At 43.1% G+C, this 22,628-nt stretch overlaps 1 protein-coding gene across 1 annotated transcript in view; it reads right to left on the reverse strand.

The window, feature by feature from the left end:
- Positions 1 to 1,815: 1,815 nt before the first annotated feature.
- Positions 1,816 to 22,628, reverse strand: part of Ccdc81 (coiled-coil domain containing 81) — a 33,018-nt gene continuing 12,205 nt past the window's right edge. Inside the window, exons 5-15 of the mRNA XM_051148891.1 lie at positions 21,414 to 21,493; positions 19,056 to 19,177; positions 18,175 to 18,298; positions 14,246 to 14,333; positions 13,699 to 13,845; positions 11,732 to 11,836; positions 7,331 to 7,503; positions 5,892 to 5,970; positions 5,477 to 5,697; positions 3,664 to 3,789; positions 1,816 to 2,333 (exon numbers count right to left, since the gene is read on the reverse strand). Coding sequence (XP_051004848.1) covers positions 2,192 to 2,333; positions 3,664 to 3,789; positions 5,477 to 5,697; positions 5,892 to 5,970; positions 7,331 to 7,503; positions 11,732 to 11,836; positions 13,699 to 13,845; positions 14,246 to 14,333; positions 18,175 to 18,298; positions 19,056 to 19,177; positions 21,414 to 21,493 — 1,407 coding nt within the window. The 3' untranslated portion in view covers positions 1,816 to 2,191. The remainder of the gene's footprint in view (positions 2,334 to 3,663; positions 3,790 to 5,476; positions 5,698 to 5,891; positions 5,971 to 7,330; positions 7,504 to 11,731; positions 11,837 to 13,698; positions 13,846 to 14,245; positions 14,334 to 18,174; positions 18,299 to 19,055; positions 19,178 to 21,413; positions 21,494 to 22,628) is intronic.

Here is a 22,628-nt window from a genome sequence, read left to right on the forward strand (position 1 = left end):
AGTCAGTACAGTGCTTGCCTTGCAAACACAAGGACCTGAGGTCAATCTCCAGAACCCAGATATTAAAAAGCAGAGAGAGGCTGGAGAGATGGCTCAGCGGTTCTTCCAGAGGACCTGGGTTCAATTCCCAGCACCCACATGGCAGCTCACACCTGTCTATAACTCCAGTTCCAGGGGTTCTGACGCCTTCATACAGGCATATATGGAGGCAACGCACATGGAATAAAGATCAATTAACTAAAGTAATAATATGAAACCACAGTGAAAGGAGATGTAATGTATAGAGATAAATGAAGAAAGTCCTTAACTAAGCCTACCTTAGCTCAGCCCTTTGACAGAAACATAAGCCCTCTTCAGCAGTACATGCAGCCTAAGAGTACACACAAGTAAAGCAATGAGAGATGGTACCTCCTGCCAAGCCGGCCACTCTCTCCCTACAGTACACACTTATTTCTGCAATAGACATGTGACCAGGATGCAGAAATGAGTGGACAGCAAAATACATCACGGAAGATGAATGGGATCCCCTGAGACACTGACAAAGTCCCTGTGTGTCATTAACCGTAACACCCCCAACAACACTGCTTTGAGCCTACGAGGTGATGTACACACATAAACTGTCCATAAAAGTCTAAGTTTGGCACTGTTTGGATGCAGGACTTCGAGAAATCAACCTCAGTTCACCAGGAAGCTCTCGCCCCGATGGCTAGCTTTACATAGTCCCAGAAGGTGCTGTGCATTTGCTGGGGGAGAAAAGGTAACAACAGCTTCATGAGCATTGGAGTCCATGTGCTAAAATACCTACCTGCCTGGGAAGATGGGCCCACTAGTGCAATAGTGGCAAGACTGTTACTAGTAGTATCAACTGCTTTTTTTTTTTTTTTTTTTTTAATCTGACTCAACTCCATTCAGGAGGGAATTCATGCCTGGTACTGTAAACCTGACCAAAAGCCCATAACTAAGGAGCTCATAGGCCCTAGTGAGGGATTTACTGTTGTTTGACTAAATGACCATGCTATTTATGTTTGTGCCCGCAGACGTGTGCTCTCAGAAACTTTGACCAGAGTAGCCTCTTTTTGCAGTGGGTAGTGGTTAATGCAGTGACTAAGCTGGACAGAGTGCCAAGTCTAAGTAACTCTGAGTGCTCAGCTGTGGATACGTCATGTCATCCGTTATCAACCTCCCTCTATCCAAGACTCGGGGAATATTGCTAAAAAGGCGGTAGAAAGGACGTAAGAGATGGCAGGTAGGGAGAACTGTGCAGTGTTGACTTCATGACACAGCTATAGCACACATCATCTGACAGTAGCTGCGGCTATCTGCACAAGACCTGCGTAAGATCAGTGGACCATCTAATGGGTGAGGGAGGATTTCCTGTGGCTCCACCCTTGGAGGAGGAGCTATTGGCAGTTGATGGCCTCTGAGGGACTAACTGGACTCAAGGGGTTATAAATAACAAAAACAAAGAAGAACATAAGGTTAGCAGGGGTGTTAGGTAGGGTGCACGAGGGGGAATTGGGGAAAGGCAGTGATGGGTGGACCCGATCAAAAATACATTGTATAAATGCATGAAAGTTGGGGAGAGGATAAAATGTACTATTATAAATCACCATGCAAGCTGGGCATGGTGGCACTCACCTTTAATCCCAGCACTTGGGAGGCCGAGGCAGGCAGATTGTTGTGAGTTTGAGGCCAGCCTGGTCTACAAAGGGAGACTGTCTAGGACAGCCAAGGCTACACAGAGAAACCCTGTCTCAAAAATAAATAAATAAATAGATAGATAGATAGATAAATAAATAAATCACCATGCATAGCCAGCACTTAGAAAATATTTATTATAATATATTCATTACAGATGGGAACATATGAAGTTTCTAAGAAAAAGTCACAGAGCTTTTCCTTAGAAACTTCCCAGCATCCTGACAGCTGGGAATGGGTATGGGATGTAGCCAGCATCCAGCAAGAAGGTAGGCCCCATTCCCAGCCCCTACAGCAAGGGGCTGTAGGCTAAGAATAGTCCCATACCTTCACAGCTGTCAGGACCAAGTTCAGGGAACACATAGGAAACAATTAGTACACATGAATTCAAGAAAGGGTTTGAAAACCATCTTTTTTCCCCCCACCTCTGAGTATAAATATTCAACTACTCCAAACAAATGTTCCCCAGGAACATGGGTTCAAACCTTGAGTTCTACACAAGCAATCTCGAGCCCTGCAGGAGCTTGTTTAGAGGCCACACATTGCTCTCGCCCACGTTGGAAGTGCGCCTCTGGCACTGCCTGCAGCGTCTGTACTTCTCACATTGGTCCAAGAGGAACAGCTTGTCCGAAGTCCTGGGGAAAGGGAAGCAAAAGCTGATGTCATCAGGCATTCCCCACCCCACCCCCCAAGTCCCTAGCAGCACAGAGAAGAAAAGCCGATACCCAATCTTTGCTTTCTAGGGTCTTTCAGTGGCCCTGTGGCCTCACCCTGCCACCTACTACTTACCCTATATCCTGCAGCTACTGTCTCCTCCTTTCCACTAAGTCGAAGGCTGTGTGCCGGTGCCTTCTCAACAGTTTGACCCTTCTCCATGCCTAACCTAACACCGAACACATAAAGCCCAAGGCTACCCCCATATTCTAAGGTGGCCCCAAAGCTTTGGTGGGTTTTTTTTTTTTTGCCATATTTTCACTGCTGCCTCTCTCTCATTCTCATGTCACATGTCAGATGGCCTGAATATCAGGTTCATTCATAACAGATTCATTCACTCATAACAGTTATGAAGTAGCGACAAAATCAATTTGTCGTTGGGGGGGGGGGTCACCACACATGAGGAACTGTGTTAAAGGTTGAGAGCCAGGGAGTCAGAGGAAGGTGTGATGAGAATGTAACCTTGCCTTAGGCTGGGCCCAAGGTGAATCAGTCTTGGATGGATTGACCTCACTGAGACTTTTTTTTTTTTTTTTTTAAAGATTTATTTATTATGTATTTGGTTTGCCTGCATGTATACCTGCTCACCAGAAGAGGGCACCAGATCTCATTATAGATGGTTATAAGCCATCATGTGGTTGCTGGGATTTGAACTCAGGACTTCTGGAAGAGCAAGACAGTGCTCTTAATCATCTCTCCAGCCCCCCCCCCCCCCCCCCCCGGCACTGAGACTTTATATCACCACAAACTGATAAAGACCTTAGGTAGACCCAGAGAGAGAGGAAGTTTCAGGCCAAGACAAAAGACAGGCTCGCTGCGACTCCACCCAGATTATTGTATTGCAGAAAGGACCATTGGGAGGAGAAGGACACTAGGGGGTGAGAGAGTTCAGGTTTCTGCCCACAGTGCACAGAGTTAGAGGACAGTGAGCTCAGTGGATTCCTCCAGGTTTGGGCCCATGGACGGGTGCAGCTTCTTCTGTCGGACAGAGGATCTGCTAGACTCCTGAGAATTACACCAGGGGAATTGCCCCACAGAACTCATGTGCAGAAGGTTTCTTTCTTGTTCTCCTTAATCTCCTTTCCCTCCTCTTTAGGGTAGTTGGGTTGTAAGGGAGCTACATCCCTTTAATAACTTACGACTAAAGTAGACCCGTTAAGGAATCAGAGGTAACAGGAAGGTGAACTGGGAGCTGGGTTACTATGAAGTTTCTTGCAAGCAAAGACCACCTCGGGTCCCGTTGGGTCTTACCGCTCAAAGGCCTTTTCCTCCCGGTCCCGCTGCTTCTTCATTGCCAAGCTCCTGGCCCAGTCCTCTTGCAAGCGCTGGTTGACTCTGTTCATGCGATCCAGCTCAGCAGCTCTGTCTTTCGAGTGCCTAGAAAGAAAAAAACAGCCTGACTCTGTTCAGAATGCCGGAGAGGGCCAGTGTCGACCTTGGGAGCCCTATGTCTTTTATGTTAAGTTAGATGGAATGCATTCTGGTTTGGGTCATGGATCTTTGAAATATGCAAAAGATATGGATGACGTAAAAGCATGGGGAAACTGCAAGCTGTTGGATAGCGGGATGGTACTAGGATTTTTGATCTTCCATCCTGGTGTAAATTAGCAGGATTTAAGTCCTATTCCAATTAACACCTTCAGCTTCCAAAGTCACTGATGCCTTTTGAAGCTAATTTAACTCATCTGAGGAAACATCCCAAATGGATTTTCTGTACTGTGTGTTTCTTCCCAGCCTTTCTGCTGTCAGTAATCAACCTAAAGCAGCTACAGGCATTTGGTTCTTTAGTTTTTGTGTTTCTCTCTTTTGAGAGAAGGTTCTCTATGAGTGATTCAGGATGGCCTTAAACTGTAGATTTTCTTCGCCTCAGCCTTGAGTGTGCTGGAATTACAGATGTTCACTGCCACGCTTGGGCACTACAGTCATTTTGTGAGACAGAGAACCATACAAATCAAAGTGCAAAAAAGAGACAAGGTATAGACATGACTTGTAAAGAGAGAAAGGAAACAGGGAACTGACCAGGGCTGGGGTGATGGGAGGAAGTCTAGATGAAGGGCACGTCATCAAGAAGAGGCTGCTCCTGGGTACCTCGCCTTTGATGGTGATATGTTTCCATCACTAGTCTCCAAACAAACCATCACTAAGGGTCAGGGCCCTCTGACAAAAATCAATACTGTCTTCAACTGGGTCATCTTTTCATCAAGCAAGCACTAACCTAACTGCTGTTGTGTGGCTATCATGAAGATTAGGTGATAAAATATACCCAACATGCCAAGCTGACCACAGACTGGGAATCTTTGATATCTACTTTTCTCATAAGCTTTCCCCCATATGCTGTAATGGCAGGGGCCGGGGGGATGGCTGAACTGTTGTTATACCCAACAATGTGGTGGCTTTCAAAGTCATTACCAACTGAGACAAGGCAGGGGAAAATATATACACTTACTGTAGACTCCGTATATACAAAGCCCAAGGAAATGCAGATTTAGGCTAGAATGGCGGAAAGCAGCTCTGGGGTATCTTGAGGATGAGCACTTAATGGAGCAGAGTTGGGCAAAATTACAAAGGGGCAAGAGGAAATTCTGTGGGTGATGGATATGTGCAACTACAAAGACTGAGTACTGTGTTCATGGGTGACTGCACACCTAAACCAAAACCTACCATGTCAATTACACCTCAACAGACTTTTTTGTTTGTTTGTTTGGTTTTGGTTTTGGTTTTTTGAGACAGGGTCTCTCTGTGTAGCTCTAGCTGTCCTGGACTCACTTTGTAGACCAGGCTGGCCTCAAATTCACAGCAATCCACCTGCCTCTGCCCCCCAAGTGCTGAGATTAAAGGCATGTGCCACCACGCCTGGCTGTTTTTTAATTTCTTAATAACATTCTCCTCATTGGATGAATTATAAGGATAAAACAACATGAGATGTGTGCTGAATTTAGAATAGCATAACTCAACATGTTAGCTACTTTTGTTCTCCACTGTGGTTACGAAGAAAGAAAGAGTAGCGTGAAAGGAAGGAGGGTAGTGGTGCAGAGGAGGGGAGCCCAACCCAGGCTCTCCTTACTCTCTCTGCGTCCTCTGAAGCATCTGCAGATCTCGCCTCTGGTCCACCAGCTGGTTCAGGATGGCATTCCTCTTGACGCTGGCAGCTGCCTCCATCTGATGCTTCATGCAACTCTGCTCTCGCTTTCGCCTTTCCACCTCCATTTCTCCCTCATTCTTACCGAAGATGGGCTCAGCAGAGTCGGGCTCAAACATGGGTAGCTGGGAGGGTTTGTTCTTTACCTGAAATGAGCAGCACATAACGGACAGTTCTACAACTTAGTAAAGCACCAACACCAAGGCTTGCGGGAAGGAACCAGGGCCTCAAAACCTACCAAGTCTATAACATGTATGCATGCTTACAGCATTACATGCTTACTTATAGAATAGTGTTGGTGCGGTGCATAACTTTAAAATAATGATCACTATCGGCACACCTGTGTATCCAAAGCTCTCTTGTAGCACTGTGTTTCTTCCATCTTCTCTTTTAGATATCGAACTCTTTGTGCAGCAAGTCTGGTATTTAAGGAGAAGAGAAGGTGAGAGAGCCATTACAAGTTAACATCATAAAAACTTGTCCAGTGTTCATAGGAATATGCATTGATACATAAAAATGTAGCTCTAATTCTGGATGTTTTCACTGTAAGTAAAAGGCAATTCAAGTCTATAGGTTATTGGACACTTTGTTGCACACAGAGCAGACAGGGCAGGTATAACCAGATGGTGGGCTATATCATCCAGATGAGATAAAAATGGCAGGTACCCTCCTTACCCCATGCATACACACAAATCTTTTTTTTAATCTAGATGAGTAAGAAGGGCGTGACCATGCCTCTACCAGTAGACTCAATATATAATTCTTCTTTTTAAAAAGTAATCTAGAGAGATATGGCTCAGAGGTTAGGGACGCTGGATATTCTTCCAAAGGTCCTGAGTTCAATTCCCAGTAACCACATGGTGGCGCACAACCATCTATGGTGAGATCTGGTGCCCTCTTCTGGTGGGCAGGTACACATGCAGGCAGAACATCACATACATAAAAAAATAATAAATCTTTGTTTAAAAAAAGTAATCTATCCTATTGTAACTTACAGTCAATTATGAAACTTACCAATGGCCTGTATGGTCAATAAAATTGGTATAATAGAACAGATAGATTGTAGAGCAGTAGATTCTCTTGGGCACAGAAACTAGCTTATTGTTTATTGTGCCAGTCCCTGCCCATGCTACATAATTACTGTCCTGACTTCAACAGCAAAAGTAAGATCCCCCTAAGGTAAATATGGATTCTGTGGCCCTGGCCCTACCTCAGGCATCAGACAACCCAACCTGGGCAATCAAATTCTCCTTCCTGAGAATTTAGAATCGAGACTAATACTCTCCAAGTTCAAGGTGGATAAAGGCGATGCTAAGAAGCTGTGAGCACCAGCAGAGGGAAAACACACTACTTTTCAGTCCCTGGTTCTAGTGTCAGCTATGTCCCCAATACACATGTGCCCCCGGGTTTTATGGACCATGCTTACAATAAGACCTCAGCTTTGCCATGAGGCTACCTGAGCATCTCACAGTTGGAAATGATGCCTGCTCCTGATATGTTCCTTCCTTCCTGTATCCACCAGTGCTGATAATCACCAATAGCACAAAATGCTGCTCTATAATTATAGTACTTTTAGAGTGCCAGTCATTGCTGTAACTACAGTAATGGTGGCTTTCTCATTTTAATGCAGTTACACAGTGGTACTGGCTGTTATTTGGGTTAGTTTTTGTTCAATTGGCTACAGAGGTGCTAATGAAATTTTGAATGCTTATTCAGTCCCACACAGAAATTAGCTTCACACAAAACATCCATCTTTCCAAGCCCACATGGTGGACTCACTCCTCCGTGAGCTGCACTTGTTCCAAGCGGTCCATCAACTCTCTGTTCTGTCTTTGCTTTATTTCTTTCTCCCGTTTGCTTTCCATTTGTTTCAGGAGACTTTGGGAATATTCCTCTTGCCTAAAAGCATTAATCTCAGGACTAAGAGGCCGTTTATCAAACAGGAAGGATTTCTGAAAGGAAACACAAGCAATTCTCTTACACTTATGCACCAAAGAGTAAAGTTAACAATACAAACTAAAATGACTTAACTTCTAACATTTGTCCAGCCCCCAAAACAGTAGCCAGTTAGTAGATAACCCAGAGAATATGAGCATGTTCAGTGACAATGCTGGGCCACAGTGAGTTCCCAGATGCCTTCTGAAAAGATCCTGAGCTGGCAATTACACCATCCATGTGGAAGAAGGAATTCTGTGTGTAGAAGCATGACCCAGGGCACAGCAGAGGTGGAAAGAAATGTCCCAGAATATCTACTGTGAGCCTAGACATTCTAGAACTGTTGGTGTGTGGTCAAGACAAAAGACCAGAGACCTTGCTCTCATCAACTGCATTCTGCTGTAGGAAATAGTGACAATGCCACCTGGTTATTTAACGTTGTAATGAATGCTGCAAAACGCTAACCATAGCAAGAGTCTGAGGATGGAATGAAATTGCCTGATAATTTCCCATAATTGCCTCCCGTATCCCGACCAGAAGGGGGTCACACATGCTAAGAAAAAATGGGGGGTGTGCTGCTGAAGTATAGTGAAGACAGAGCAAAAGTAAAGAAGCTCAGAGAGACGGGGGCAGAGCAGCCGTATGGGGTCTGATGAGGCAAAGCAATTCGCCTCTATCCAAAATCCACAGCAATTTGGATTTCATTTTGAATCAGTGGGACACCATTAGAGGAATTAAGCAGGAGAGTAATTTACTTTTAAGATTTTTTAAAATTTAGATAATGTATTTTATTTAACTCAGTATGTTCAAAATAGTATTTCAACATGTAATCAACATAAAGTTATAAATTATATATTTTACATTCCTTTTTCATACTGACTTCAAATCCTGGTGTGTATAAGGCATATCTCAATCAAAACTAGCCACATTTCAAGTGCTCAAAAGCCAGAGTCAAGTGGTTCCAGGTTAGACAGCGTGAGTCTAAACTTAAAGAAAGCAATGAGCTGCTAGGGACAAAGCTAACACTCTTGAGGCCTAGACCTCACAAGGTCCTAGATTTGATCCCCAGCACTAAAGAAAGAAAGAGAAATGCAAACAAGCAGTGATGTAAATATTTTCATCCAGATTAAATCTTAACGTAGAGAACACTTCAAGGCTTTTCCTTGAAGTGTGGGATTCATCATCCACCTGTGGTTGTAGTTCAAACACCATGTGAGGGAGATGTGTTTTATCAGCCTGTTTTAGCTCTCTCAGGGTGCCAAGACATTACCAAAAACTTGAGAGCTTCAAGCAAAAGAAAGTATCTGGGTGTGGTGATTCATGACAGTAATTCCAGCAGAAGCTGATAGAAGAAGAATCATCAAAAGTTCAAGGTCAGCCTGGGCTAAAAAGTAAGACCTTATCTCAAAACGCAAAGCAGTCAGGCATGGTGCTTATCTATAATCCCAATAGAGGCCATGGGAGTGTCGTTTAAGGTCAACCTGGTCTATGTAGGGAGCCTGAAGGGCAGCCAGGACTACATAGTGAGACCATGTCTCAAGACAGAAATTACCTCTTACAGCTTGGTGTGGCTCTAATCACTGTAGTTGTAAGTAGGCTAGATTCTAAGTCACATGGCCTCTTTTGTGTACTGCACCTTTCTCAGTGCCTCTCTGCCCCCTCCCCGTTGTGTGTGTGTGTGTGTGTGTGTGTGTGTGTGTGTGTGTGTGTGTGTGTAAAGAGTGTCACTCCAGCCCAGGCTAGCCTTGAATTGGCAATTTTGCCACTGCATCCAACTTTTTCTATCCCTGTCTTAATTGGGCATCTGTAATTGGATATAGGAACACCCACAAAATCCACAGCTCCATATTTCTTTTTTTTTTTTTTTTTTCAGTGCTTCTCCAGTGTTAGGCAAGGACTCTACCACTGATCCACATCCTAACCCCCACTCTCTTTTTTAAAAATATATTTTATTAATTTATTCATATTACATCTCAATTGTTAGCCCATCCCTTCTATCCTCCCATTCCTCCCTCCCTCCCATTTTCCCTTTACTCCCCTCCCCTATGACTGTGACTGAGGGGGACCGCCTCCCCCTGTATATGCTCCTAGGGTATCAAGTCTCTTCTTGGTAGCCTGATATCCTTCCTCTGAGTGCCACCAGGCCTCCTCATCCAGGGGACATGGTCAAATATGGGGCACCAGAGTTCATGTGAAAGTCAGACCCCACTCTCCACTCAACTGTGAAGAATGTCCTGTCCATTGGCTAGATCTGCTAACCTCCACTCTTTACAAAAGTAAAGCATATGCCTTCCAGAAGCTAGAACCTGAGAGCCTTGGGGGCCACTGTGCAGCTTGCCACTCTGCCCTCTTTTTTTTTTTTTTTTTTTTTTCCCAAAAAATTGTGACTAAATCTGTGACCAATTATTCCTCAAAGAATCGTATTAATTGCATTGAAATTTCTCAGCCTTGGTACTTTAAGAATTTTTAACGATCATGTTGGCTTTGGTGTGAAGAACTGGTTGTAGAGGAGTAATAATTGGGAGGACAGGACAGAAGTTTGTCTATAATATGCCCTGGAGAAAGAATGTAACAGCGATGATAAAGAGATTGGGCCAAACACTGACTATACTTGGCTGGACTTGTAGACAGTTGCATTTGAAAGAGTGAAACCAGAAACCAATCACTCCTACATCAAGTCTGTACAACTGGCTGTGACAGCATCCCACACAGAAGCTTAGTTCTGTGACATTGACATAGTTCAGCTAACCTACTCACATGGAAAGACAGTGAAGACCAGGTTAGGATAGAGTCATACATAACTTCTTAGTCTATGAAGAGGCACAAAGTGGGGCCACATCTCTAATCTATACTTATACTGTGGGAAGGGCCCAGTGCTTCTCTCCCTCCCTGATGGATGCCCTTGCCTGGAAATATCTTTATTTTCTTCTTTGCCTATCTCTTTACGTGCATGAAACATTCCTAGATTCCTAGTCTGGGTGAAGTGATCTCCTCTTTGCTCTTTTCAAAGATTTACATGGCGGTTATACTGCACTCATCTCTTTTGAGTATCTGCCTCCCCTAGACTGAAACCTCATCAGAATAAGGAATTTGTACTGATAGATGCCAAGAGATTAGCCAGTCCAGAGGAGCTCAGTGTATGTCTAATGATGAACAAAGTGCATTTCTCTTATGTCTATGTGGAGAATGTTGGATTGTATCAATACTGGTATAAAACGAACAGGCAATACCAAAGGTAGGCTCAATAGTTGAAGACAGGAAGTGAAGCACGTAGCTTGCTTCCATCTACACTGGGTGTTCTCAAGCCTTAATGTGCTCAGATCACTTGGAAATCTCACCCATCCAAATCTGCATGGTGGAAGTCTAGGGTGAGTCCCTGAAGGTTTTCATTCCTAGCAAGTTCCCTGGTGATGTTGGTGCTGCTGCTTTCTCTTTAGATCCTAGGGCTAGGTGTGAGGGTCCTGTCCCTCACCTGTCCCAGGGTCTGATTGGCAAAGACTACAATTAACAAGAGCTGTCACCATTAATAGAAATCATATTGTCACTGAGAATGTTGGGAAGGCAGACCCTCAACAGACCTACACAGGCCACTTTCTGACTTAGTTACTTTAAATGGCACAACCTGCAGCCTAGGATATTGGCCCCCAAGTCTTACAGGTGAGGCAATATTAGCAATAGAATATTTTATGATTAAAACAGATACAATTTACCAGACTTGGTGGCACACGCCTTTAATCCCAGCACTCAGGAGGCAGAGGCAGGTGGATCTCTGTGAGTTCAAGGCCAGCCTGGTCTACGAAGTGAGTCTAGGTAAAACCCTGGCTTGAGAAACCAAAATAAATAAATAAATAAATAAATAAAAGATACAATTTTAATAAAATGCAGAGATGGCTGTTTCCTTAATACACATCTAGCAGAAGCCAGGGAGTAATCACTATACTGCTGAGCATTCCATGACTCAGCTTCTAAATAGAAAAATGGCAACTACCAAGAGACAGAAAGGCTCTCCCCCAGAGGAATTACAAATACTTCTGAAAGTTATGAAAAGTTACTCCATTTCACACTGAGAAACATATATTCAAATCAAAATATTTTTTAATTAGATGTTAAAAGCGATCCAATTGTCCAAGAAAAAGTTATTGCTTACATGATAAAAAGTTTGATAGGAAACAATTTGACAGAAAAAGCACACATTTTTTTCTAAGAGTTCCTTATATGCAATCAACAGAAATTGTAGAGACTCACATAAAATTCAGGTTTCTCATTCTTGTGATTCCTTATAGCTTCAGCAACTCCAAGATTATAAGCAGCATTTTTCTGATTCTGCTCTCTGGTGGCCATGCTTTTCATCTATGGCAAAATGGATGCTCTTACTTTTTAATTTAATCACAAAATATGATCTTAAAAACCCTACATTCTGCGAGGCAGTGGTGGCACATGCCTTTAATCTCAGCACTCAGGAGACAGAGGCAGGTGGTTCGCTGCAAGTTCAAGGCCAGCCTGGTCTACAAAGCGAGTCCAGGACATCCAAGGCTAACACCAAGAGACTCTGTCTCGAAAAAAAAGAAAGAAAGAAAGAAAGAACTACACATGAAAGCCTGCCTCAAAAAATAAAAATAATAAACTTAATTTTAATTTTATATTAATTAATTTTTAAATAATTTATTAACATTTAGGGGTTGGAGAGATGGCTCAGAGGTTAAGAGAAGTGGCTGCTCTTCTAAATGTCCTGAGTTCAAATCCCAACAACTACCTGGTGGCTTACAACCATCTATAGTGAGATCTGGTGCCCTCTTCTGGCATGCAGGTGGACATGCAGGCAAATCGCTGCATACTTAATAAATAAATCATTTTTCAAAATTAATGAACATTTATATGTTCCATTCTTTCAATTCTGTGTCAATATATTCCAACCAACACAGAAACCTGTCCGGACAAAATACAATGGTCCTTTCTGATGTCTTTAAAGAGTTGCAGAAGTAAGTCAAGGTTTTTATTCCCCATTCTTTTTTCTTTCTTTTCTTTCTTTCCCCCCCCCCCCCCCACCCCCACCCCCGGTCAGAATTTCTCTGTGTAGCCTTGGCTGTTCTGGACTTGCTTTGTAAACTAGGATGGCCTCAAACTCACAGTGATCTGCCTACCTCTGCCTCCCTGAGTGCTGGCACTGAAGGAGTGCGACACCACACCCGGCTTTTATTCTCCATTCTGAGAATCTGCATACCATCACTATAATGATAGTAAAAAACTAATGGAAGATTTTTACCACAAAAGCAGGAAACAGTAGCAACACTATTATTGGAGACCACAGAAATCTGTATAGAGAAAGTGTAAAGGTGCCCTTGTGTGTCCCGCCCCCACCCTCACCCTCACCCCATCCCCAGCTCTTTTTGAGATAGGGCATGACTTTAAAAGGTGTAAGGGTTTTACCAGGTTTATATTTTATCAGAAATTTTAAAAGTAATATAAATCCATCATTTTCACTTTTTTTTTTTTTAAGACAAGGTGTTACTAATGCAGTAACAGCCCTGGCTTATCCTGGAACTCACTATGTGGACTGGCCTCAACTGACAGAGCTCTGTCTGCCTCTGCCTCCCGAGAGTAAAGGCATGCACAAACACTTCTGGCTCATTTTCCCCTTTAAAACTCAGCCCTGTGGGCTGAGGGGGAAGACCCATGATGTACGCTGACATTCAAATACAAGGACATCCACCAGTGAAAACTTGGACACCGCCTGTCTTATAGTTGGGGGTTTCTATCGCTGTGATAAGACGCGATGACCAAAAGCAATTTGGGAGGAAATGAGTTTAGTTCATCTCTCCAGTTCGACTCCACTGCTGAGGGAAGTCACGGTGGAAATTGAGGGCAAGAAGGAACTGAAGCAGGGACCAAGGAGGGACACTGCTTACTGGCTTGCTCTCCATGGCTAGCTCGGTCTGCCTTATTTAACTCAGGATCGCCAGTCCAGGGGTGGCACTGCCATAAATACTTTCTCTGGAGAGGGCTTGACATGGCTCAGTAGGGACACCATTTTTAGGCTCAACTAAATATAGTCTGCACGTGCTTCCACTCTAGCACATTTGTAAGCTGCTGGGCTAAAACTTCCATGGTATGTCGGTTGGTTTCGTGTCAACTAGATATGAAGTAGGGTCATTTGGGAAAGACCGACTTTCAATTGAGAAAATGTCTCCACAAGATTTGCCTATTAGGCTTACCTGGCTTTTGAAGAAAGCCTCCTGGTCCTTCAGAATTTGGTATTGCTGCATGAGTCGCTCATCTTCCACCTCTCTCCTCCTCCTCTCCTCTCCGTAGTACAATGGGAAATTTCGCTGTGCTCGTTGCAAACACACATAGCACATTTCCTATGGTTCCAAATTTCAGGACAAATTCATTTGTACATTTTACTTTTGTGTCTTCATTGACTTTATCCCCTTCACAAGCTCTCCAAAGACTGGGTTTATCAAGAAACACATTCCATAAGAGAATTCATTAGTGAAATAGTATCTACTATGCAATTAGCAAAAGAAGGTTTATAGTGTAGGTCTCACGAATAACTAAGTGGATTTAATGAACTCCCAGAGGAGCTGAGAATTAGAAGAGATTTCGGGTCCCCTTTCCCTTCAGTAGGAGGTCTTGACCAGCAGGCGCGTCTCAGTGCAGACATGTGAGTATGCCCATAGATTACAGTAAGGAGAGATTCACAGAGAGACAAAAGCCAGAGGGGGAGCCTAACTGGGCTTTCCTCGGTTGGAGGCACTGTACCTGTCCTGCCTTGTTATGATCCTGGCAAGCTGGGGCAGGAGATGTTCTGGGCTTCTCACCATTTCTCTGACAACCTGGAGATGACAAGCTTCAAAGACAATAGGACACAAATTAATGTTTAATACAAGCTGGCCTCTAGAACAATGATCAGTTTAAATGTTCTTTTAATTGTGTAATCTGTGTGTGTTTGTTTGTGGATATGAGCACATGAGGGCCTATAGAGGCCCGAAGAGAATGTTGAATCCCTTAGAGGTAGACTTTTTTAAGATTTATTTATTACTATGTATACAGTGCTCTGCCTACACATACACCTGAAGGACAGAAGAGGGCATCGATCAGATCATATTGTAGATGGTTGTGAGCCACCATGTGGTTGCTGGGAATTGAACTCAGGACCTCTGAAGGAGTAGTCAGTGCTCTTAACCTCTGAGCCATCTCTCCAGCCCCCCTAGAGGTGGACTTAGAAGCAGTTGTGAGTCTGTTGATATGGGTGCTAGAAACTGAACTCAGGATGGACCTCTGAAACAGCCATAAGCACTCTTAGCGAAGGACTTATGTCTACCCCAGGACAGTGATAATTTTAGATACAAGTGTACACACAAGATAAAGAGAAAAGGACTATGCTTGGTGGTTCCTGAGGTAGAGGCAGATCGGCAGAGGTAGATCTCTGTGAATTCAAGGTCAGCCTATTTACATGGCCAGAGCAGGACAGCCAGAGTTACATAATAGTGAAGCTTCGTCTTTAAAAAAAAAAAAATACAGAAAAAAAAATCTCAGTGTTTCCCTTCAAAAAAAGCTGCATGTGCTGGGCATGGTGGTGCACACCTTTAATCCCAGCACTCGGGAGGCAAAGGAAGGTGGATCTCTGTGAGTTCAAGGCCATCCTGGCCTACAAAGCCAGTCCAGAACAGCCAAGGCTACACAGAGAAATCTTGTCTCAAAAAAACAAAAAACAAAGGAAGAAAGAAAGAAAGAAGAAAGAAAGAAAACAGAAAAGAATCTGTACTTTGTGTCAGAGGAGTCAGGTTTTAGCTCATTTTGTAGCTTGTGAGGACAAGCCATGGCATCTTGAAAATCCTCAGTTACAACTTCTGTGAAATGGGGATAAATTTACTCACTTCACAAAAACATAATGCCTGCTTGCCATGTGACTCTTCTAAGTGCAGGAAATGCAGTGCAAACAAAACCACGAATACACAAGTCCCCATCCTCAAGGACTTAACATTCTGGTGGAGATAACCAGCCAGTAATACTATAACTAAATATGTTCCATGATGATAATAAATGTGTGCACTGAAGAAACGGAGTAGTAAATCACAAGTCAAATTCCCAAGAAAATTCCCACCAAGAAGAAAATATTGGCAAAAATGCCCCCAAGAACGTGAGATAAACAATGTGGATTCGCATGTCCCATGAAAGCCTTCACTTACCAGGAAACTGGGACAGAGGGGAGGACATCCTATTGGGACTCTAAATGAGAGAAGCATGGGAGAATAGCAAAGTAGAAGGATCCAGAGGGTCCTAGAAATCTACAAGTAGAACACTATGAAAGGCAGATTTGGGCCCAGGGGTCCCGCTCAAACTATGGCACCAGCCAAGGACAATACAGGCAATAAACTTTAAACCCCTACCCAGATCTAGCCAATGGTCAGAACATTCTCCACAGTTGAGTGGAGAGTGGGATATGACTTTCTTATATGCTCTCGTACCTCACATTTGACCATGTCCCCTGTAGGAGGAGACCTGGTGGCACTCAGAGGAAGGACAGCAGGCTGCCAAGAAGAGACTTGATACCCTATAAGAATATACAGGGGGAGGTAATCCCCCTCAGGAACAGTCATAGGGGAGGGGAATAATGGGAAAATGGGAGGGAGGGAAGAATGGAAGGATACAAGGGATGGGATAAACATTGAGATGTAACAAGAATAAATTAATTTTAAAAATTTAAAAATGTAATTAATAAACTAATCTTGATGAAAACTTTTAAAAAAATGTGGATTCCCAGCAGAAAAGACATTTCAGGAGAGCACATGGGAGCAAAGTCCTGGAGCTGGCAACGTCCTTGGATCTGTATTTCTGGAGGAAAATGAGTAAAGGATGAGAAGCATTGGAGAAGTCAGACACCAGGCAGATCCCTTGCTGTCAAGAGGACTTTATGTCTCAGAAGAGAGTGAGGAGCTTGGAGGGTTAAGTAGTAGATGTCATCATCTGTCTTACTCAGGATTATTTTGCCTGCAGCAAAAATAATGTTTCCTACCACAATGCGAATCCCCTGAGCATAGCCTCATTCTCTATTTCACACGGGCTCCAGCCCCTTGCCAGAAACCAAGAACTGAGGTCATGTAGGATGTGGGAATGGTATTGCTCAGGAAAAATGGCTTTAAATAGTATCATAAATATTGGCCAGTGTTTTCGGCAGTACAACTTGAATGTTGTGCTAACAATGTAGCAGGAAAAAACACATGGGGAAAGTACTCCTACACAGAAAAACTCTTAACACAAAATTGCCAAGCATTGTAAGAATCAAAAGAACCGAAACAATCTCTGTCATCATTTCCAAGAGGTGAGGTTATTCAGAGCCAAGAAAATAAAGGCAATGGCACAAGAGGCAAACCTAGTATTAAACAAGGGTACTCAAACAAAGAGCTAAATGATCGATGGACTGGAAAAGCATGGAAAATAATTAAGACCAAAGCGCTGACAGCATGTTAGACGAGAGAACTGACTCAGCCTAAGGACCTGCGTTCAAGCCCTGAATCCCTCACAGTGGAAGGAGAGAACTGACTCCTAAGAGTGGTTCTCCAACTAAAATGAACAAAGAGACAAAAAAATGCATCCTATATATTAACAAAATATATGACATGTAAAAACACAAACTATTTACCATTATGTTTAAAATAAAACTGAGAATGCTACTTTAAAAGCAGCACAAAGGTAAAAGAAAATTGTTTGTTTTAACGAGAGAAACAGAAACCACATTCAGAAGCTCCAATGTACATTTCATAGTAGCCAAACTATGAAACAAAGGAAATGGTAAAGAATTTTTGAGAAAGTCCTGTGAGGAGGGAGAAATACAAACACTAAGAAAGGAAACTCTTAAAAGCTACAAGAAGGAGGCTGGAGAGATGGCTCAGAGGCTAAGAGCACTGACCGTTCTTCCAGAGGTCCTGAGTTCAATTCCCAGCAACCACATGGTGGCTCACAACCATCTACAATGAGATCTGGTGCCCTGTTCTGGTGAGCATGAAGACAGTGTACCCATATACATAAAATAAATAAATTTTTGAGAAAAAAAAAAAGCTACAAGAAGGACCAGCTCAAATGTCTCCTTGGGACATTTAGCAGAAGAAAGTAGAGAAACCTCATTAAAATGCTGAGGAAAAATTAACTGTAAAAGCCAAGAACCAGCAACACAATACTAAATCCACGTAAGCAGTATAAAGAGTAACCCTACTTAAAAGACAGAGACCTTGCCCAAAGAATTACTACAGAAGACACAGGAAGACAGCAAAAAGCAAATATGTCGGAAACACTGGTGAATAAAGAAGTGGGACGTCCCAGCCTTGTGTGCAAACTTACATTCCATTCGATGCCATATGATACCTAAGCACTCAGAAACTGGCAATGCCTGTAGAGTTGGGAGGTAGTTTCTGAAAGCAACCAGGCAGGCTGATTTCTCCCTGTGTGATTTCTGCATCGGCTGAGTAACATTTATTCCTCTTACCCATAACGTATCTTACCCATCACATGTGTCTGCATTTCCCTTTAGATTATGAGCCCAGATCACCTCTATAATCCCCATCACCTCCCACATAGAACATTCTCAACACTGAATGAAGGAATGGAAGAATTACTAAGATTCCCTGTGTCGTGGGAAACTTCAAAACTACATGTAGTAAGATGCAACCAACAAAACCCCAATGCGTTACTTTTCAGAGGCCGTGGTCTTCCCGCCGTTTGCACTTCGCTCCAAATTCTCCAGCAGGCTGACACTCGTCAGTTTGCCAGGAGAGGTAGATTGCCTATCACGATGTTTCTTGGCTGGTGAGATATCTAAAGTATAGAACAAAAGCAAGTGACATTCTCTTCAATTCTCAAACAGCTGGATAGGTCACGAAACACACATATACATTCTGACAGTTTTTACCAGGGAGAGTTTCATCTAAGATATGCTCTTTGCTTTAATCTTGGCCTAGTGAGAAAGAAGATGTCCGGGCCACCTCATGATTTATGCCATTTATCAGGACCTGATCACGCAACAGGGATCCAAACACCAAACAGTGGTGCAAGAGGCTACAAGTCACAGGGTTAAAGCAAGGTACAGGGTTTCATGAATAAAAGGTGTTTAGAAGAAAAAGCAAGTAACACAATGGTTATCGATGAATCTAAAAAATTGTGGTATGAATACTAAGTGTCCCCCATAGATTCGTGTACTTGTATACTTGGCCCCCAGTGAAACTCTTTGAGAAGGTTAAGGTGGGTCCTTTAAAAGGGTGGAAAAAATGAAGCACTGAAGATGAGCATTGAGGTTTGGCAGGTGGGCTGACTTCCTGATCACTCTCTGCTTCGTGACTCCAGATACAACGTGACCAGCTGGCCTGCCACCCTGCCATGTTTATCCCTTGGAACCCAACCGTAAGCAAGAATAAACCTTTCCTTTCTTAAATGGCTTGTCAGATATTTTTATGCCAACCAGGACGGTAACTAATACACTAACTTTATTTACTTTGAGTATATAAGTTACTAAGCACCACCACCTACTTCATAAGAGTCAAGAATAACAGGCTGTACCCACAAACCATCGGCCTACCCCTGGTTCCCCCTTCTTTGTCCGACTGGTCTTTCAGCTTGATCTTCCTTGGTCTGTTCTCTCCGCCTTCCTCAGCAATGACCTCCATGGGTGGTTTGTTCTCCGTCTCTTTGTGCTCAATCCTGAGAATAAACAAGATGTTTGTCCTCTGCACTGGTCCTCAACAGGTGACTGTGTGAACTCTCATATCTGGGAATCACCCCGCCACCTCTCTGATTTCACAGCAACCCTACTTCCTCCGAGGGGTGCAATATTTGCCTTGGTAAATATGTGGCATGAGCTCTCTCTTTGAGGCCAAAGCTGGGGGTCCGCCAAGACCACATGCTCTTGTACCATGGCCCCCAAAAGAGCGTCATATAAAGGAACTCCTTGAACACCTCAATTTAGGTTTTGTTGTTTTTTTTTTACATTTGGTTTCAGTTTGAATTTTCTACCCTTTCTATATCTGTGAGAGATGCCTATCAGCTTAAAACCATAGCCTGATAGCCAGATTGCAGCCTACAATGACCATTTCTCTTCTTTCTCCTTCTCTTCACTTCCCCATCTTCTCCATTTATGTATTTGTTTATTTATTTATGTATTTACTTATAATAATAAATAATATATATAATAATATAAACAATAAAGGAAAGAAGGAAGGAGGGAATGAAGGAAGGAAGGAAGGAGGGAAGGAAGGAAGGAAGGACCCACAAAAGGATGCTTTGGGAAGTAGTGTCCAGTTGGTGTATGCGGCTGAAGGTTTTCTTTGGTCTCAGGGGTGAGTTCAGGGCCCTCTCACTGGAGCGGGACTGTTTGCCTTTAAGTAAATTCAAGGACCAAACTTCACAGAAATAAACTCTAACATTTGTTTTGAGTATTTGATTTTTCATGCCCATTTCAATACTCTCACACATAAAGAATTCCTTAAACAACCCCCTAGAATGCTTCAGTCAAAAAACTGTGAAAGAAAATTCACATAAGGTAGCTCAGTAGCTCACTTGCCTCCATGCCTAAGCAAGTTTAATTCCTGGCACCACATGGTAGATGAAAAGAAAGTTGCCCTCTGGCCTCCATACATATAACACACTGGCATGCCCATCTCCACACATGTATACACACATAAATTAAGTATTCAAAGCAAAAGAATCAAAGACAACAGGTAAATGTGTCTTTCCAAACAATGAAATCAGAATTATTATGAATATTTGAGAAAAGCTCTATGAAGTTGGTTGTTACTGTCCAAGTTTCTTCCCCGGAACTGAATGGCTGTCAATGGCATGGCTATCAAGATTAGGAATATAGGGGCTGGAGGGGTGGTTCAGTGGATAAAATCTTATACTGTTCTTCCAGAGGACCCAAGTTCAATTCCCAGCCCTCATGTCAGGCAGCTGCCAAGCATCTGTAACTCCAGCTGTAGGAGGATCTGACTCCTCCAAGGGCACCTGCACTCATTTACATTAAACACACGCAGTTAAAAGTAATAAAAACAATATTTTTAAAAGATTAAGAATATCAAAGCATGCTAGGCAGTGGTGGCACGTGTTTAATCCCAGCAATTGAGAGGCAGAGGCAGGAGGATCTCTAGGCCAGCATGGTCTACAGAGAGAATTCCAGGATAGGCAAGGCTACACAGAGAAACACTGTCTCAAAAAAAAAACAACTAAACAAACAAAAATGTCAGAGTACACAGTCACAGTATATGGAAACAAAACTCAAGCCTCCTTAGCTCATCTTTCACTGTTCTTGGTAGCACACTATTTTTATCTCATTTGTCTAAAATAAAAAAGGAATTAAACTGATATTGCAGCTCTACAAAATGGAAAATTTTACAAGACGTATATAACATGATTATAATGAAGACTGACTATCATACTACTGAGAAAGTACCTAAGAGATGAACACTTGCTCCACAGAGCAACTACTACTGCTACTGTTACAATTATCATTCCCAGCAGCTGGCCCAGGAATACCCACTATCCTCCTGAGGACACAGCATCAGCATGCTCGGTCATAATAGTCAATGCTTAGACAGGAGGTATCCTGGGAGCTGAGAGAAAAAGAGGCTAAGGTGGAGGAAGTGGGAGACAGCACAGGAAATCTAGCAGGTTAGAGTTTTACAAATACTGCAGAAACTAAGATGAGTGGCATGTAGGGTCAGAATCATTTGGGTTCTGTTTGCTAAAACTTAAACCACAGAAAATCCATGCAGTAAGCTCTTGGTGCTTATACAGAGATGATACGGAGGAGAAAGGGGATGAGAGTAACAGAGATGAAGGCAGAAAAGGGAAGAAAAAAAAGGGAATAAGTTTGGAAAACAAATACTGCCCAATAGGCAAGGCGAACTCGCGCCTGGTTTAACCCACAGAGCAAAGCACTCACCTTGGAAAGGCCAGCGCGCTGTTGGGACGCTTTCCAAAGACCTCTCTGCTAGACAGCACTGAGTCCATGGTGCCAGGCCTCTGGAGGACAGAGACAGAGATCATATCTGAGCCGTGACTGAGAACAGTCCAAGACACCTCAGGCTGCCTCCAAAACAATGCTACCATTGTGCTCTTTACACTGATTCGGTGCTTAAAGTCCAGTAAGTGTGGCCTCCTTCAACAAAGTCCCCCTAAGAATTGGAGTTTCTTCCAGGCTTCTTTGGAAAGTGAGCAAACGTCCAGAAAGCACCAGGTGAGCACAGCTCAGATTCCACTCTTGACCCACAGGACATTAAAATTTTGCTGTTCAGAGAAAGTCTTTGAAGGAAGCTTTTGTCTCCTGCGTGCTGCTAACTGCTATGTATCTCCAGGCAGTAGGCTTGTGGGGGTAACAATTGGAGCTGCACTGCAGGATTTTAGTGGAGTTTTTGAACCCCACATTTTATGGAAATGTATACAAGAGCACACAAGCAAGAGCTACTGTAGTTATCACCTTCTATAATAACCGCATTATTACGGCTGATTAATATGCACAATTATTTCTGAGTGGATGATATTGCCTACAAAAGACCTTAAAGAAAATTCCAAAAGAGGTTTTATTTAATTAATCACCAAAATATGCACATAAAGTTCCCTGGAGGACTATTTTACAGGACCATACTCAGGTTTAAATTATAGACCATCTGTCAGTCAGACTACCACTCCCCCACACACACATTTCATGGTGTTCACAGAGTGAGTGACATGTGTTAAGGCGTCCTGATTAACCCAGAGCTCCAGGGCCAAATTCATCTAAATTCTCATCGTTTTCATTTCCACACACTGGTTTGTGGTCCCTCTTAGCAATCCTGTGTAAAAATAAGGTTGTGTGGAAAACTCCATGGAGCCTCCTCACACACCGCCCCACCTCCTCAGTCCCCACTACAGAGGTCCATGAAGGGAGAAATGGACAGTTAGGCCATTTTCATAGTCTTTCCATTGTTTAAAAAAAAAAAAAAAAATCAAGCCAGGCATGGTGGCACACACCTTTAATCCCAGTACTCAGGAGGTAGAGGCAAATGTATCGCTGTGAGTTTGAGGCCAGCCTGGTCTACAAAGTGAGTTCAGGACAGCTATGGTGAACACAGAGAGACCCTGTCTCAGAAAGAAAGAAAGAGAGAAAGAAAGAAAGAAA

Source organism: Acomys russatus, chromosome 7 (genome assembly GCF_903995435.1).
Source record: "Acomys russatus chromosome 7, mAcoRus1.1, whole genome shotgun sequence".
NCBI classification, from domain to species: Eukaryota; Metazoa; Chordata; class Mammalia; order Rodentia; family Muridae; genus Acomys; species Acomys russatus.